Source organism: Lissotriton vulgaris, chromosome 1_1 (genome assembly GCF_964263255.1).
Source record: "Lissotriton vulgaris chromosome 1_1, aLisVul1.2, whole genome shotgun sequence".
NCBI classification, from domain to species: domain Eukaryota; kingdom Metazoa; phylum Chordata; class Amphibia; order Caudata; family Salamandridae; genus Lissotriton; species Lissotriton vulgaris.
The window spans coordinates 2,021,673,813-2,021,690,381 of NC_141685.1; the positions used below are offsets into that span (position 1 = coordinate 2,021,673,813).

Below are 16,569 nucleotides of genomic sequence, written 5' to 3' on the forward strand. Positions count from 1 at the left end.
GTTAACTCCGTTATAATAACCTTCTATGGCCTGAATCAAAATAAAGCATCACTCTTCACTGACCTTGTCCCCAAAGGCGCACATTTTGTGAGGAGATGGTTTATCATTGGGGATTGAGAGTACTACAGCTACATCTAGATCGGTCCCAGATGGGTACCAAGCCAACATCTCCTGCAGGGACTCTCCCAAAGTTTGAGGAGGATCTCAACTTAATTGACATACAGAGAAGTCAACATCCCATAGAAAGAGACTATACTTCTATTCAAACGTTCATAGAGCGCACTCTTGTATAGATTTATTTTATTTCCGGATACATCTAAAATAAAATCTTAAACCCCACAATAGATCCCATACAGCCACACTCCAATAAGACTACACATGCCTACCCTGCTGCGCCAAAAACATTTCACAAGACCTTGGTTGTTTAACGAGGCCCAGCAGTACGTGAGAACATTAAGGGTATGATCAAATAATAGTTTGAAATTAATGATAGATGGGAGTTGGAGGGCTAGTTGGATGCTAACCCTTTGGGAAGCTGCATAGGTGGTCATTTGTGACTCCCTAATTTCCCATTCTGCAACCTTTGAATGCTTAGTTAAGCATAAAAGGGAGAGTCTAGGCACCCAACTTAGCAGGTAGAACAAAGTCCTAAGTAGAGGAGCTCACTGCAAGAGTTAAGAGAGATGCACAAACTAATAGTAGAGTTACAACAGCTGACTGAGAGGCATCTCTGAATCTACTCTTCATTCAACAACACTGTTAGGAGAAGGGCGATAGAGCAGGGAGGCCATTCACTTATAAATCGAAGCAATTTAAAACATTCAACCATAACCAAGAAATAATTGACAGAGAGTGCAGCAAACCTGTAACTACAAAAGCATTAAGGGAGGCTTCCTAAGCCTATTAAATGGTGCTGTCAAGCGCCAACAATTGGGTTCTCCAGCTCAAGAAGATTCTGTCAGAATATATCCTCACTCAGGTACAGGAAGAACTTGAGGGTTCAGAGGAGGAAATCTCCTTAGAAGCAGGTTTGTGACTCAGAGGCGTGACCATCCAAAAGGCCCCAGGTTCAAATGGCGCTCCTGCCTTTCTGTAAAGCTTATATCAACACTCTGGCGGAGGCACTTAAAAGGGTATTTACCTCTTTATTCTCTTCAAGAGTAGTCACAGAATCTATGTTGCCCTCACACATCACTTTACTTCTTAAGCCTGACAAAGAGCACACAGACTACAGGTCTTTCTGCCTGATCGCATTCCTGAGTTGCGATGTAAAGATAATTGTCTCAATCTTGGTCAATCTTAGTCAGGAAACTCCATATACTGTGGCCCAAAATAATCTCCATTCACCAATCGGGCTTCCTTAGAGGTAGGCAGGCTGGAGATAACATACCCAGATCATAGAGATAGCCGAGAGGACAAAGCAGCTGCAGAAAGCATGGAAGACCTGCAACAGAGTCAACTTATCATTCCTGTCCAAGTTGCTGAACAATATCCCTCTAGGCTAAAAAATGAAAACCTACACCCATAGCCTTTGTCAGCCCATCCACTAAAATCAAAATCAACGGCAAGATCTACGACTCCATCTCCATCACCTGGGCCACACAGCAGCAGAGCTTTCCGTCACCATTAATGTTCCTGCTTTATACAGCAGAATCAAGACATCCTCGGGAGTCTTGGTGGGTAGGTTACAGCATAAGGTAATACTTTGCTGACAATATTTTAGGCTTTATCATACACCCAGACATCTTTGAGGACCCGCAAGGCTGAACTGACCAGATGTGCAGAGGCATCAGGCTTCCAGATTAATTATATCTAATCTAAAGGTGTGTGGGTGGCTGACCCACATAATAGTACCAGAGCCAGAGTGACCGCTGCAAGCATTCTGTGGACTTAAGCGACAATAATATATGTGGGCATACACTGTGCATCTAATACCATGACTCTATGCTAGCAATGTCCCCCTCTCCTAAAGACACTATTCAATGATCTATATCAATGGGGTAGGTTGGAGATCTTGTTGATGGGAAGAATTGCATGCATAAATATTATCGTATTTCATCAATTGCTTTTTGTGGCACAGGCCTTGACCTTGAGGTTTCCAGCTGTAGCTCGAACACAGACCAAAGACAACTTGGTTAAATTTGCATGGAAAGGAAAGAATCTGTCTCCAAAGTGCCTTGGACTCGCTCTCCATATAAGGTAGCCCGGGCCTACCAGATATCTGCTCTTTTTGCACCTACATCGAGGTGGCTCAGATCCACCCAGCGCTCTGTTGGAATTACAATCCAGATGGGAAGGCGTGGATTCAATTGGAGCAAGCATATTCTGACATTCCACTTAAGCACATATTGCGGCTCCCTCGCTGAACTTGTGGGGTGGGCATACTCTCCCCTTGGGTTACCTGTCATCCGACTAGAATATTGGCATAAAATAACCCACTAAAAAGGGTCCACGACTTTCCCATTGCCAGTATCATTCAGAAACCAAACCTTTTGCCGGTTAGGACAGACCCCACTTTCAGTACCTGGAATTTAAGATCCCCACCACGTTTGGACGAACGGTTTGAAAACGGTGACCTATTATCGGCAGAGATGAGCCACCGCTTTAATCTACCCAACACAGAGAGACCTTTTGCTTTATCCAGGTATGCCACTGTGTGTCATATAGGAATCTTCAGGATAAACTGCATAAGGCCCACTCCAGCCCCCCAGAAGCCCGGTTTTGCAAAATGGACATTGTAGGGAACCCTGCACCCCCATCCCCTCCAGCCCTGTTTTGCAAAATCACATGGTTTTGAAGAAACTTTCAGGGATTTAAAATCGATTATACTATTCTATGGTCAGTTACTTGGATTAGTGCAATAAAATTTAAATAAAGTTGTAAAAAAAATAAATTGAGCAGTGAGATCCAATAAGTAGCCTTTGTGAGTAGGGCGCCTGCTTTCTTCGGCAAAGGTTTCTTGAATTGAATCTGAGGGAATAAGTGGTGTTTTCTCAAGTCTGTTGTGGACAACTGTGGCATTAGTACCTTTGAACTATGGTGACAAATGTAGAATCCGCTTTCATTAGTATCCTAAATAACTTGTTATTAGGCCTCATTTTCATAAATACATTTCTGCCATGCCAGTGAAGAGTAGAGTGGCCAAATTAAACACGCTGTTTGAAGTAAGTTTACTTCTAAACAGACATTCACACAATTTTTACTACAGTGCAAAGGTCAAATTCTAGTTTATTACCACAAATGGGCATGAGAAAAACACTGTTACTGCCTCATAGTTTGCATGTATTAAATATATTGCCCAGCAAAAAAAGTAAACAACCTTACCATTAGTGAGGAGCCTCCAAGGGGATTTTACCTTACTATCCAAAAGCAACCACGTGCAACTTGGTTGTGGTTAAATATCTTTCTAAAATGAACACTTCTTTAAGCCAACGCAGCTCAAAAAGTACCAACGCATAAACCATATGTGTAGGTTGCAAACTGCTGTTGCAGGTACATCACGACGTCCACACAGCAGCTGAATGTAAACGTGTTTAATGTAATTTCGGTGCTTTGATTTTTTGTTGTTGTGAATAATACTTAATCCAAATTATGTGGTACAATAGCTTATTAATTGCTAAGAATGTCCTCTGCTATTTGTCTGATCTCTTGGCACTCCTAATAGATGTAAGTTAGTTTAGGAAATTATATAATATTAATTAAACACTTTTCTATTTTTCCTCTCGGCCTTTTCACCTTAAAATGTTACATTTTTTTAATAGAAAGGCTTGGTTCCAAAAGCAAATTTAACATGTTGCTTTTTTGTAATCCTATTTTTAGGGAGAGCTTCGACCAAAGTATTTTTTACGTTGTTTGCCATCGCTGGTCTCTTTGTTTGTTTCTTTGGGCACCGTTTCTTGAAAACAGGTATGGAAATTGGATACCCTATTTGTTTTTTTGTTTTTAAAGAAATAAACCTCATGGTCTAGGTTATGTGCTAATGTTCAAACACCGATTTACATGCAGTGACTGCCCACTAGGTGTTTTACGTTTTCTGGTACTGCAAAATTAGGCGACAGGCTACTGTTTTCAACTTACCACAGAGTACATTTATCATACAGTCTGTGGTATCCCTGAGTAAAACAGTGAAAAAATTAACAAATATCCTTAAGAAAAGTGGTTTCATTTCTCTTATCTTTTTTTATTTGGTTGTTTAATATGTTAAAACATGTGTAAGATTTAACATTGCTTTCATTATTTAACAGTCTGTTAATGTTTTTTTTCCAATTAATTGCTTTTGGCTTAATACCTTGAAAAAGGATTGCCATTTAATGAGAATATCCCCCTACAGTCATTAGTCAAGTGGCTCACAGCTAGCAGGATGGGTCAAGCCAGTTTGCCTACAGACACACACCTCTAACATAGTGTATGATTGTTTTTATTTATCGATCTACAGACTTAAATAATGCAGCTTTGCAGCTGCCAAAACAGATCTAGTAAGCTGACTGTTTATTCTAAGGTATGTAGGTTTTATGATGCTCTGCATCTGTTTTCTTTGCAGTTTATTTTTTTACAGATGTTTTCGGCCACATTTTCCATTTTACCAAATGGTTCCCCACCTGGATTCTTATGACTATTTTTCTTTCAGTGTTAAGAGCACCAGGGAAACTCATGTTTTCATCTGGAGATTTGTTTTATATTGTCTCATTCCATAGAATTGCCCCACTGAGAATTAAACAAAATGCATCACCTGTGGAGCTGCTGTAAAGCCTGTGCTCTCGGATCATTGACACCTGGTCAATGATTTTCGGTCAATCATAGACCTGGTCAATTGTTTTTCGGACACATTATGCTGTCCCTGCGGTCTCTTACTACTCATTCAAACAGAGATGTTAAGGTCGTCATCTGCCTGCAAGGAGAAGGGATGTGTGCTTGAGTAGGAGAAATTGTGGATGATGACGGAGGATGGCTGTGGCAGTTTTTGCTGCTGGCTTAGTTCCTTGCACCTCTGTCATTTAATCATTTGTTCTTTCTTGAGTTCCTTAGCAGGGTCGCTTACTCTACGGTTCTATGATCCCTTTCTGCTCAGAAGCGGATTGTCTTCTCCTGTGGCAGGATACTAGTTGGCAATGTGGCTCTACCCATAGACCTGGACATACCTAAGCTTCTGAATACCATTTATGATTAGCATTAATCCCTAATACCAGTCAACCTCCGACCGTTTTGAAGTTCACACTTCATAAAGACTGTGTTCTTTGTGTCTTTCTGACCTGCTGTAGCCATGACATTCCATAAGTGCAAAGGAGGCACGTTCTCAGCAGTCGCCTCAGACACTTCAGTCTTCATGGCCCGACTCTAGAACATGGGGTCCTTTGGAAAGTACAATATTCCAGTTTGTTTCACAAGCCCACCTTTTCCATTTTTGCCCCCTTGAGGTGTAGGTTATTTGCCTACATTAAGAAGTAGACCTGGTTTAGACAGAAAAAATCCTAATATCCGACCCATTCAGAATTTGGCAGTGGAAGTGGGTAATGCTTGCGTACATCTAAAATTGCACATGGCATTGATCAGTTACCGGAGTCGGAGACCACTTGCAGGTATTAAACCTGGCAGCAATTATGAGGAGCCTTGTGGCATCTAATCACGGGCCCTCAGAGGGCAGTTCCTCAAGAGGTGACTTGTTCATTAAGGCACTGGGGATTTGCTCTCCCACCACCTCCATGGCTATTTCTGATATTAAACAGCTGTCGGTCAGGTGGCACTCTGAAATATCCCTAAATAAAGCAATTTTACAAGCCACAGCATGGCAATTAAGATGATCATTATATGATTGCTTACTCTTGTAATTTATTTTTTTAAGTGCTAAAGGAATCGTTTTTTTTTATTGCAACCATATTTTGCGAAGGGCTCCAACGCATTGGATATGAAAGTCATAAGCTAGTTCTGTAAAAAGTTATTCTCATATCGAACTGATTTGTAAGGAGAGACATTCATTGTTGCTCTGAAGTATAAGACGAGCAGTTACTAAACATAAGAGTAATATTACGCATTTGCGTGCGCTTAATCTTTTGAAGGGACAAATATGAGGGCATAGCCATTGTTAGGACCCAACAAGATGTGTCCTAGTCGAGCATCTGAACATGAGCTCAAACGATGGACTGGTCTCATTCAGATTGCCTTAATCTCTGCTAAATGAAAAAAAAAATACAGAAAATATTGGGGTGTTCCCAAACTCGCAGGAGTGCCCTGCACTGTGTAGCGGCTGCTCACAATGGTGAGAAATGTACCCCTTCTCACGCACTGAACATACAAGATGGCAGACACTTCTTGATAAAGGCGTACTGTGGAAGATGTTTTGTGCTAAGACCGCTGAGACCGCTCTGGCCTGCTTCCTCACATTCTTTGGTGTAGGCTTGCTGGATGTGGGAAGAGACTACAGAGAAACTCCAGATGGTAGTAGGTGCAGCAGGACACGTGCGGTGTAATCCGGAAGCAGTAGGAGCCATAGGTGGAAACTCCATGTTCCCCCTTAGTGTAGCAGAGATTAAAGCCAGCAGTTGAGACTGGGTCCCTCTGTGTGGTGTGGGAAGGCCCAATTGCTGAATGTGGGAACTTGAAGAGACTGAACCCCCTTCTCACCCAAACCAATCTGCAGCCTCAACATGAGGGTTGCTTATAATGCAGTAGATAATATGTAATGCCTTGAGATGAGGTAGAACTGGCAGTTGATGATAATTTATGAGCAGAGCTGGGCATGGGGCTGCAGGAAACCTGGATTTTACCTTTCTTTGCAACTTAAGGGTCATTATCTGGGGTTGTTTCTCACTGCTTTCAGCTTTGAGTGGGGACTGTGCTGCAGATTCCAGCTGCATCAGCATTATCATAGTCCCTGAATCACATGCTCCTTAATCTCCCTTCTAATCCAGCCATAATGTTGGGAGTATCGAAACCTATACTATGTATGTATGTATAGGCATTTATATAGCGCACTCCCCAGAGAATACATGACATTGCTTGCCAAAGTGTGATGCTGGTACTCCCTGATTTCCAAGGAAAAGGGGCCGAGGACAATAATAGACCTCCGGCTTCTGAGCACCTTCCTCAAACAGGACAAATTTCAAAATTCAGACACTAGGCAAGTTTCTGTTGGCCTTTGATCCTGGATACTGGGTGGTGTCCAGGGACTTGCAGGATGCATATTTCATGTGCCGGTATTGCAGGTGCTATTTTTGTCGGGGTGTGTGATCGGATCATTTTCAGTACACTGCCCTACACTTCAGCCTTACCTCAACCCCTTGTGTTTTCAACAAGGTGATGTAGGTGATAGCGGTCTGTCTTCCTAGGTCAAGGATACCTGTGTTTCCATATCTGGACTACTGGCTGCTGAAGGTGGCCTTGTTACAGTCTTGAACCACCTTCATACAACTTTTTTTCTGCTCTCCTCCTTGGACTTGTTAATCAGATGGCCAAAATGTCATCTTTGACCAAAGCAAATGGTTCCTTTGATAAGGGCCATTATGAACACAGTGACTTTGCAACGAGTCTTGGATATTTCAGGCACAAGCCGTAGTCCCTTTTGAGGCTTCTTTGTCTCCTGGCCTCAGGCATTTTGCTGATGCCTCATGTTTGTTGGCACATGCAGGTCCTGCAGTAGACCTGGGTGTAATACAGCGGGTGCCTGTTGGACAATATCCATATCTCTGATGAAATCGCCTTGAACCTTCAGTGGTAGATGGTGTATGCCAACATGATGGGGGTAGGCCATTCTCCATGCCTCATCTGGACCACCTCATAGTAGTGACTACGTGTCCACTTCGGATTGAAGAAGTTACGTGGGAGAAGTGGAGATCAGTGCTCTTTAGACTCAATGGAGCCATGCCATCACATTAATGTGCTTGCGCTGTGCTCCATAAGCCTGGTCCTTTCTGCTTTCCAGAAAGGCCAGGTCTGTTCAGGGCCTTTCGAACAACATGACTGCATTGTGGTACTGCCAAAAGCAGAGTGGATTGTGGTCCTGTGCCGTCTATCTGGTAGTTCTCAGGCTGTGTAGTTGACTCGATTCTTTTGGAACTTTTCTAATAGTCCATCAACTGGCGGTCCACTGAAAGTCAGAGCAGATGATCTCTGCAGATGTTGCCTTGCTGATAAGAAATGTCACCTGTTTCTGGAGTTATTGCATTGTCATTTTATTTATATATCATTTACTATCCCTGACGAGGCATCAAAGTGCTATTTAAGCAAGTAGCACACTTCTCCGGAACCCAAAAGGGATTCATAGTGGATTAGTATAGGAAAATTTGAGTGAATTTGAGTGGTGGAGATGCAAATCTGTTTGTTGGATGGAATAGGATAATGGAAGGATAGAAGAGGGAAGAGTCTAGCAAGTATTATTGGGAGCTCATAGAAGTAAGAGGAGGTTTGGGGTAAGTAAAAAGCGAGATGGAGGGAAGAGTCTCCAGAAAGGGATTAGGGAAACATTGTTAAATGAGGTTTGAGATAAGTCAAAGAAGAGATTCATGAGGGAAGAACTTAGAAAGGGAGCTTGTAGTAGTAGAATGAGGTTTGGGATGAGTCGGAGTGCCTCAAAAGGATATATTGAGAGCAGGATAGGTTGAGACCGAGTAGTGCACTGGAGAGTCAAAGGTGGAGGCATGGCGGTTGGGGATGTGGGGCCTGGCCTGCAGCCAGGTCCTGCATCCAGCCCCCTGCCAGACCCTGTGTGCACCCTGCGCAACAAAGCAGCCCCATGCTGTGCATTGCTGAGTTGGGGTGCGGGCCCAAATGCCATGCCCTTCGGCCAACCTACTACAGGTGCCCTAGCTCTTGCAGCATACTCCCTTCAGGCATGTGTAGCATGCGGTTTGTTCGTGGTCCTGGCAGTACTCATGCAGACTTACTGACTTTGTAAAAGAGCCACAAACCAAAATATCAAAAAAGCCGGCCTATTGATGTTATCAAGGGGTTAGCTTATTAATTTACGTATAGAAAGTCTACCATCTTTGTCTAAAAAGCACCAATATTGCAAAAATGTTTAATAAACTATTAATTAAAAAAATAAAATGCCTTTCTTTTAACATAGAGCCAGGAGTACATGTCATGTTTTAATTGGGTAGAAGCAGTGTGCCTCCCCAAAAAGGGCCTGCCATCCACATCTGTCCTCATTCCCTCCATCTAGCCAGCTGTCTACTTTCAAAGGCACACACAAGGCACTGGAATACTAACAAAGTATCTTGGATAACTAGCCAAATCTGTGTTTTCTTTCTCTGGCAGCAGTACAGATCAGAGAGGGGTAGTCACCGTACCACATGGACCTCTAGGTCCAACCGTGCAAATGCCACCCGACCCTCCAACCTACTCCCCAACAAAGGGCTCTTAGTGTCCAGTCTTTTGCATCTTGAAATCCCCTTCTCAAAGCTCTCTAGGGGATACATTCAACTTTTGATGGGGCTTCCAGATTCCTTTACACATTCCCACCTCTGCCACGGATTCTGTGGGTCCTGCAAAAGGACAAGAGGGACTGAGCACAGACTAGCATCAGTGAGTCTAGTATGCAGACCTGCTGGATCTGAGCATATGCCCATCCCTTCTGCTCCCTCGATGGAGGACCTGCTGTCCCAACGTGGCAGGGTTTTGTATCTGAAGCTTTACAACCTGTACCACCATGCAACGAGATTGAGCTGAATCAACTGAGGGGCTCTGAATACTAATTGTAAGTTGTGGATGTTATTATGGCTGCTTGTTGCAGGCTCACCAATTCCATTTGATCTGACCGTTGGTTGAAATTTGGCTATTGGAAGTAACTGGAGGCAAAGCTGTCTGATGCTCGTCTGTTAATTTTATCTCTAGCTCGGAAAGGCTTTGCTGTGGGTTCTATAAAGGATTACTTATCAGCCCTATTGACTATTCTTTGTGTGCCTGATCAGCCCTCTTTATTCAATTAACCCTTTGTGATGTTTCTGTTAGGGCCTCTTAAGTTTCCCCCGGCTTTATTTATTATGCTGCAGTGGAATTTTAATGTGTTTCTTAAATTTCTGAAATGTTCTCTTTGAACCAATGCACAGTTGCAGAGAAGGTGGTGTTTTGCAATCTGGATTTATGTCTCCTCAAGTGGTGATTCACTTTAATTTAGGACTGTCTGTCATGCTCCCTGCAGTCTTCTCTCTCCCGAATGCCTCATCGTAGGAGTAAAGGCTTTGTCGGTTAGATCCTAAGCAGGCCCTTAGTTTCTAACTTGAAAGGACTTGGGAGCACCATTTGGGCAATGCCGTTTTTGCTGGATTTACTGAAGCAAAAAACTGGGCTGGCTCTACAGAAACAGACCTTGTCAAGATTGTGTCCTTTGGATTAAGCTGTGCTGTGGGTTAGCCAAAAATGAACCTCCAAGGGACATGCCGGCTCGTTCTACTGGGTCAAAGGCTGCTACTGGCTTCTGCCAAGCTGCTACATGAGTGTCTATCCATATCTTCATCTGACATCGTCTGCATCAACTCTCAGATCCACAGGGTGCGTCATTGTGCCCGCTCGGTCCTGCAGGGCTACTGGGTAAAATCTACTCTTTAGGTCCACCACCTCTGAAATGGTACTGCATTTGTGTGACTGAACTGCCCGCTATATCCGACAGAAGAGCAAGTCTGCTTAATACTAGAACTGCAGATTCCTCACCTCCCACCCACCTCCCTATGGGATGAACTTTTCATAGGTAATAAGATTCCAAGCAGGAGTTCACTCACTGTCCGTTCCTTAACAAGGGGTTTGGAAAGTTCCTGTAGATGAACTGATGTCATATCGCACAGGTGGTATCCAGCTCTGTCATCAAGAGGTGAGACAGAGTTGTGACTGAAGCCACCATGTGTTGCCACGCAGGGGCCATTGCTGAGTTTTCCAGATCCAGCCTTGCGCCTGGAGAGATTCAAAAGTTGAAGGATCTAGAGTTAGATATGTTTCCAGCAGAAAGTTCATCACCTGAAAGATTTGTGTACAGAGCAAAACCATGACCATATGGTGTACCATATATAACAACATTGCTTGAGCAGCAATAACAATTAATGCAAATGTAGACAAAGGTGAGAATTCCTCCAGCTGCAATCATTTATGCAATGGAGGTATTCCTATTAAAAACTTGTTTAGCAAGAGTCTTGAAACTTCAGGGAAGTTTGAACTAATATAGAACCGTACACAGAGGGTATTCACCCTTTAACAAAAGAAACAATTAGCACTTGTTATGCCAAAAGGGTCAGTTATTTCCAGATCAAAGAAGATATCGTCATTGCTACAGGAAAAATGAATACCATCTAGTTTTAAGTAGACCCCATCTCGATTTTTCAGGATGTTGTGGTCACTCATACTCCTACTCGATGTAGGGAGTTAAACATACCTCACATCAGCACAATTAAATTATTATAGATAATTCAGGATTTATTTTCCCATTCCATTTTAACATCAACGGGAAACAATATCCAGTCAAGACCATTGAATCTGAATGAACCTGAACCCACAGTAACTTTGGAAGGACAGGCTGCAGTCGAGGGATGCCGGTGACTGAGATCTAACAAGGAGAAAAGATCATATCAGCAGTGGAGATTGAGATATTTCATCCGATTACTTTTAACTCCTGCACCTTGAGATACAATCTATACTAGGATTAGTTTATTTCAAAATTGGTAGACCTACTAACCCAGACTTGTTTACCCCTGTAGGAGCATTTTATACCAGGCATTGGAAGTGCTCCTAACAATCTTGTATTGTTTTACCTAGTGTGTGGATATGTTATGTTATATATGATTTATAACGCGTGCAACTACTCAGGAGTATCCTGGCGCGAATGGACATCAGCAGAAGGGGCACCGATGAAATTAACTAAGAAGGTTGTAGATTAGTTTTGAGAAGTTTCTTGAAGATACCGAGGTCCTGCGTATGTCGCAGCAGGCCCGGAAGCTTGTCCAATAAAACGGCCACTTTTACTGACCACGATTGGCCGCCCATCCTAGAGCGGTGAAATCGCGGAATGGCCAGTAGGCGGCGAGAGGAGGAGCGGAGCGAGCGGCCAGGTTTGTTAAAGGCCACGCGCTTCCTAATATACAAAGGTCCCGAGTCATGCAAGGCTTTATGAGCCATGGTCAAGATCTTAAATTGGACCCGCTGGGTCACAGGTAACCAATGAAGGTCAGGTAGCAGTAGCCTCGCACTGGATCGTTTGGTGATGTTGAATCGGAGTCTGGCCACCGCATTTTGAATCAGTTGGAGTTTATTCATGAGGTAGCCAGGGATGCCGATAAATAGGGCATTAGCGTAGTCCAGCCTGGAGATGATAAGTGCCCAAGCTACCATTTCCTTTGCCTGCTGTGGTAGCAGGGGGAAGAACTTCCTAAAGATCTTAAGAGTGCCGTAGCAGATACCAGACAGTTTTTTAATATGCTCGGCAAACAGGAGATCTTCCCCAAACCATGTCCCCAAGTTCTTGGCCAGGCTGCCCACCGACCGTGGGAATGGGAAGTCCTGAGGCCACAAGGAGTCTCTAAACTGCGGGGGAAAGTTGCCGTACAGCAGTATCTCAGATTTTTCTTCATTGAACTTAAGGTGCGCCTTGGCCAGCCAGGTTAACACAGCAGATAAGCACCTCTGCGCATCCCCGGTGCCCAATTCAGAGCCTTTCCATGTGAATAAAAGCTGTGTATCGTCTGCATATGCCATGATTTTGGCACCCAGCCCTTCAGCCAGGGCAATCAAAGGGGTCATATAGATATTGAAAAGTAGCGGGCTCAAAGTAGAGCCATGCGGGACTCCCGTTGATAGCTTCCTGGCAGAGGAAGAGAAAGGAGGCCCCCAGACCTGTTGGGAGCGCTCCTCCAAAAAGGATCGCAGCCAAGCCCACGCTGCCCCAGAGATGCCGTTGGCAGAGAGCCGATCCAGGAGAAGCTGGTGAGGTACAGTATCAAAGGCGGCAAAGAGGTCCAATAAAATCAGAGCCGCTCTGCCGCCCCGTCCAGGCACTCCCTGATGGCTTCCGCTACCTCAACCAATGTCGTCTCTGTGCTGAAAGATGTTCTAAAACCAGACTGGGCTGGATGGAGCGCCCCGGAAGTTTCAACAAAAGCCTCAAGTTGACGAAAGACCACCTTTTCACAAACTTTGGCCAGTGCCGGCAATAAGGAGATAAGCCGATAGTTAGAAGGCAGAAGGGGATCAGCAGTTGCTTTTTTGAGAGGCGGGAGAAGTTTAGCCTGTTTCCATTGGATGGGAACACTAGCAGAATGAAGTGAGCGATTAATAATGGAAGTGACTTTAAGATAGGCACTCCCTGCTACCCCCGCTAAGGCTCTATCTGGGCATGGGTCCTGTAAAGAGCCCGACTTTAAAGATTTGAGGATGGCAAGAATGTCTGTCTTCTGCTGGCAGAAACTGGGAGAACAGGGGGCGGGTGGAAATGTTAGACAGAATAGCTGAGGTAGATGAGGTTGTCATTTCCCTTACATCCGACCCTGAGCTGTTTTGAATAGATTGTATTTTGCTAATAAAAAAGGAGAGCTCCTCGCACCACTGCGTGGAGGCTGGAAGAGGTTTTTTTTCCACGCTAGGAGACATAAAACTTCTTACGATTGAAAAAATCTCCCTACTGTTATTATTAGCCTTCAAAATACGCTCTGCGTAGAAATCACTTTTAGCTTTCTTGATAGCGTCATAATAAACCTTCTGAGTTGCCCGAAGCACCAGTTTAGCCGCCGGACAGTAGGCCGCACGCCACTGACGCTCCAGTTTCTTACAACCCAATTTTAACTCTTTTAGGTGCCCAGAGAACCATGGCTTTGAGGTGGACGATCTATGATGACCAGTGACTGGGAGTTTAGAGGAGAATTCAACCCCCTGACCAATCCAGATGTTAAAACAATCCACCGCCTCGCTAAGGTCATCTGCAGGGGCCAATGAAGTGTTAAGCAAGGCCTCGGAAAAGGCTGGGATATTAATCCTCCGCCTAACCGAACCGACGGATGATGATGATGAGGTGGAAGGAGATGACCCCATATCCCAAGGAAACTTAATAAAACAATGGTCGGACCAAGTCACAGGAAGGGGATCCCGGATGTGCAAATCAAAATTCGAGCAGACCAAATCGATCAGATAGCCGCCAGAATGAGTAGGTCCCTCCACCCACTGAGTCAGTTGCGTGAGGTCAAGTAGATCCAGCAGAGCAGCTGAGTCAGAGACCTCTGGGGTATCTAGGTGAATATTGAAATCACCCAGGAGCAGAAATTTAGTAAAGCGCAATACACGCGAGATAATTAAGTCCCCAAGAGTCTCCAAGAACGCTCCTGGAGGGCCAGGTGGTCGATACAATAATATGCCCCCCAGGGTGAAATGGGGTGACAGGGTAAAACTGAAGTCTAGCGCCTCCGCCTCCGTCAGTTCATTGACGGTAGAGTAGGTTGTGCGGTCAGCTCGAACTATGTGGAACCCTCGGGGAACTTGGGGCATCTGCTGGCAAGGTTAGACCGCACATCCCAGTGACTGTTACCTGCACAGAGACACAAGTTCAATGCCAGCAAATCCTCGCGGCCATAAGTCTGTATGCCACTCAAGACAGCCTGCCCCCCACCAGCAGCATGGCCCCGGGCGTTCTCGGGACGCGGACGGTCGCAGACTGGCTTGCCTTTGGCACGCCACCGGCGTGCCCGCTACGCGCGTCCACTGCACCCCTGAGCCTGCATCCGATTTTAAAGGGGAAGAGGAGGAAGCATAGAGCGTCAACCTCCGCCTGGACCGGAAGTGTCTTTCCCTCCACTCAATCGGGACAACACCCGCGGTGGACCGAGGAGCACACAAAGGACACCGGTAAGAGAGCGGGAGCAAAGTGCAATTGCAGTTCTCCACAAAGAATAGCTGCAAAGTAAAATAAGATAGTTATTAGTGTGAGACTTGATAATCGCTTATGGGGTTGTCTACAGCCCAGCTAGATCTCCTGTTCCTGCCCCTTCCCTTAGTCATTCATCTCTCAAATTGAATGCTTTGGGTCCTCAGTGTTTTCCTCTTCTTTTTACATCCTTAAATCTCTGAAACCTGTTTTTCTGTGCTGTCCGATGATGCCACGACCATGGATCTGCAGCCACCATAGACTCTCAATTAGATTGTTTAGGTATATCCAAACCGCAAATAGAGAGACTACAGTAAGTACAAAATCAAGCAGTATAGTCTATAATGCAGTCTGCAACTTTTTCTAATGCCTATGGTAATGTTTGATCTTCAGGCCATGTGACCTTCATGTTTAAGGGCACTTTATAAATCCGAAATACACAGCATTCATCTCATGTTGAGATCTGACTTATTCTGACATGTTTTAGATTTATGAAAGCAGATATCAGTTATTTATGGGGAGAATTGTTTTGCTCCAATAGTTTATTTTTTCTCAATATGGGTACAGTGGTGTACTTAAAGTGTGTGGTAAGCGAGCACAGTATTGAGTCAATGCACAATCCACCAATAAAAAGGTAAATAGTTGAGCAATTTGCTTCCTTCAGAGATTACTGTACACACAAAGGCAAGGAGGTACTGGAGAGCCCTAAACGTGAATTAATAGGTCAGATTGATATTGTTTTCAATGTCCAAGGGTCTAAGTTCCCCAGTTGTGCAGAATAAAGATGCTATTGTAATATCTCAACTTTAAACTTGTAGAAGTAACAATGTTAGAAGTGACTTACCCATTAGCTGCAGATAGCTATTGACTGAGTTCACTCCTCCATCCTCTCCATTTTTATTTCTCAGCTTTTAATAAAATTAAAGATGGTGATGGACAGTTAAAAAAAAAAAATAATACATTCAAAATTATCCACTCTAACCAGCCAAACCGAGTGGGTGGTCAGAAGGTTTACCTGTGACTAATCCTATTCTGTCCGGTGGGCCATCAGAAGATTTACACGGATAGTGTAACTTTTACTTAATCAGTGTAAAACTTGTGGTCCACCCGGCTCAAAATCAGGTGGGCTTTGAGTTTGGGAGTCAATTGGGACACCTGTCTGCCAAGCTCTAAATCAGTCCCAGAGCGTTATGAAATACAAATCAGTACTGCTCTTCATGGGAACAGTCCATCCCAAACCTTGGTCATCTCACCCATTCACCCTGTGGCCTACTGTTTTTTGTAGTTGGGGAATTTGAGATTCACCCCTCCAATCTCATTCCCTATGCTTTGCCCCTGCTGAATGCCTTGCTGAAGGACACATTCAAAATGCTCTCTGACCAAGATTCTGTCTTCCCTGGATTAAGTGACTGGATGGTGTTCTTGGACGTGCAGGATGTATATTTTCATATATTTGTCCTGCAGTCCCACAGATGTTCCTGGTCTACCATGAACCGCAGGCAACATTTTCAGTTCACCATGCTTCCATTCAGCCACACTAGTTCTACTCTGATGTTCACAAAAGTGATGGCGTTTTGCTACCCATCTGCAGAATTCTGGGATACTAGTAATTCCTCCTTCCTCATCAACTGGCTGTTAAAGACTAGCTTTTACAGTCAGTCCTAGACCAATTCCAGATGACAGTTAAGATACTGACAGTAGTTTGTGTCACTTTCAACAAGCCGAAGTTGCACCCGACTCATATG

At 44.2% G+C, this 16,569-nt stretch overlaps 1 protein-coding gene across 1 annotated transcript in view; it reads left to right on the top strand.

Moving 5' to 3' along the window:
* The window catches only part of TM7SF3 (transmembrane 7 superfamily member 3), a 176,702-nt gene that overhangs the window by 112,152 nt on the left and 47,981 nt on the right, over nt 1–16,569 (top strand). Inside the window, exon 7 of the mRNA XM_086920209.1 lies at nt 3,820–3,906. Within this exon, the coding sequence (XP_086776335.1) occupies nt 3,820–3,906 (87 nt within the window). The remainder of the gene's footprint in view (nt 1–3,819; nt 3,907–16,569) is intronic.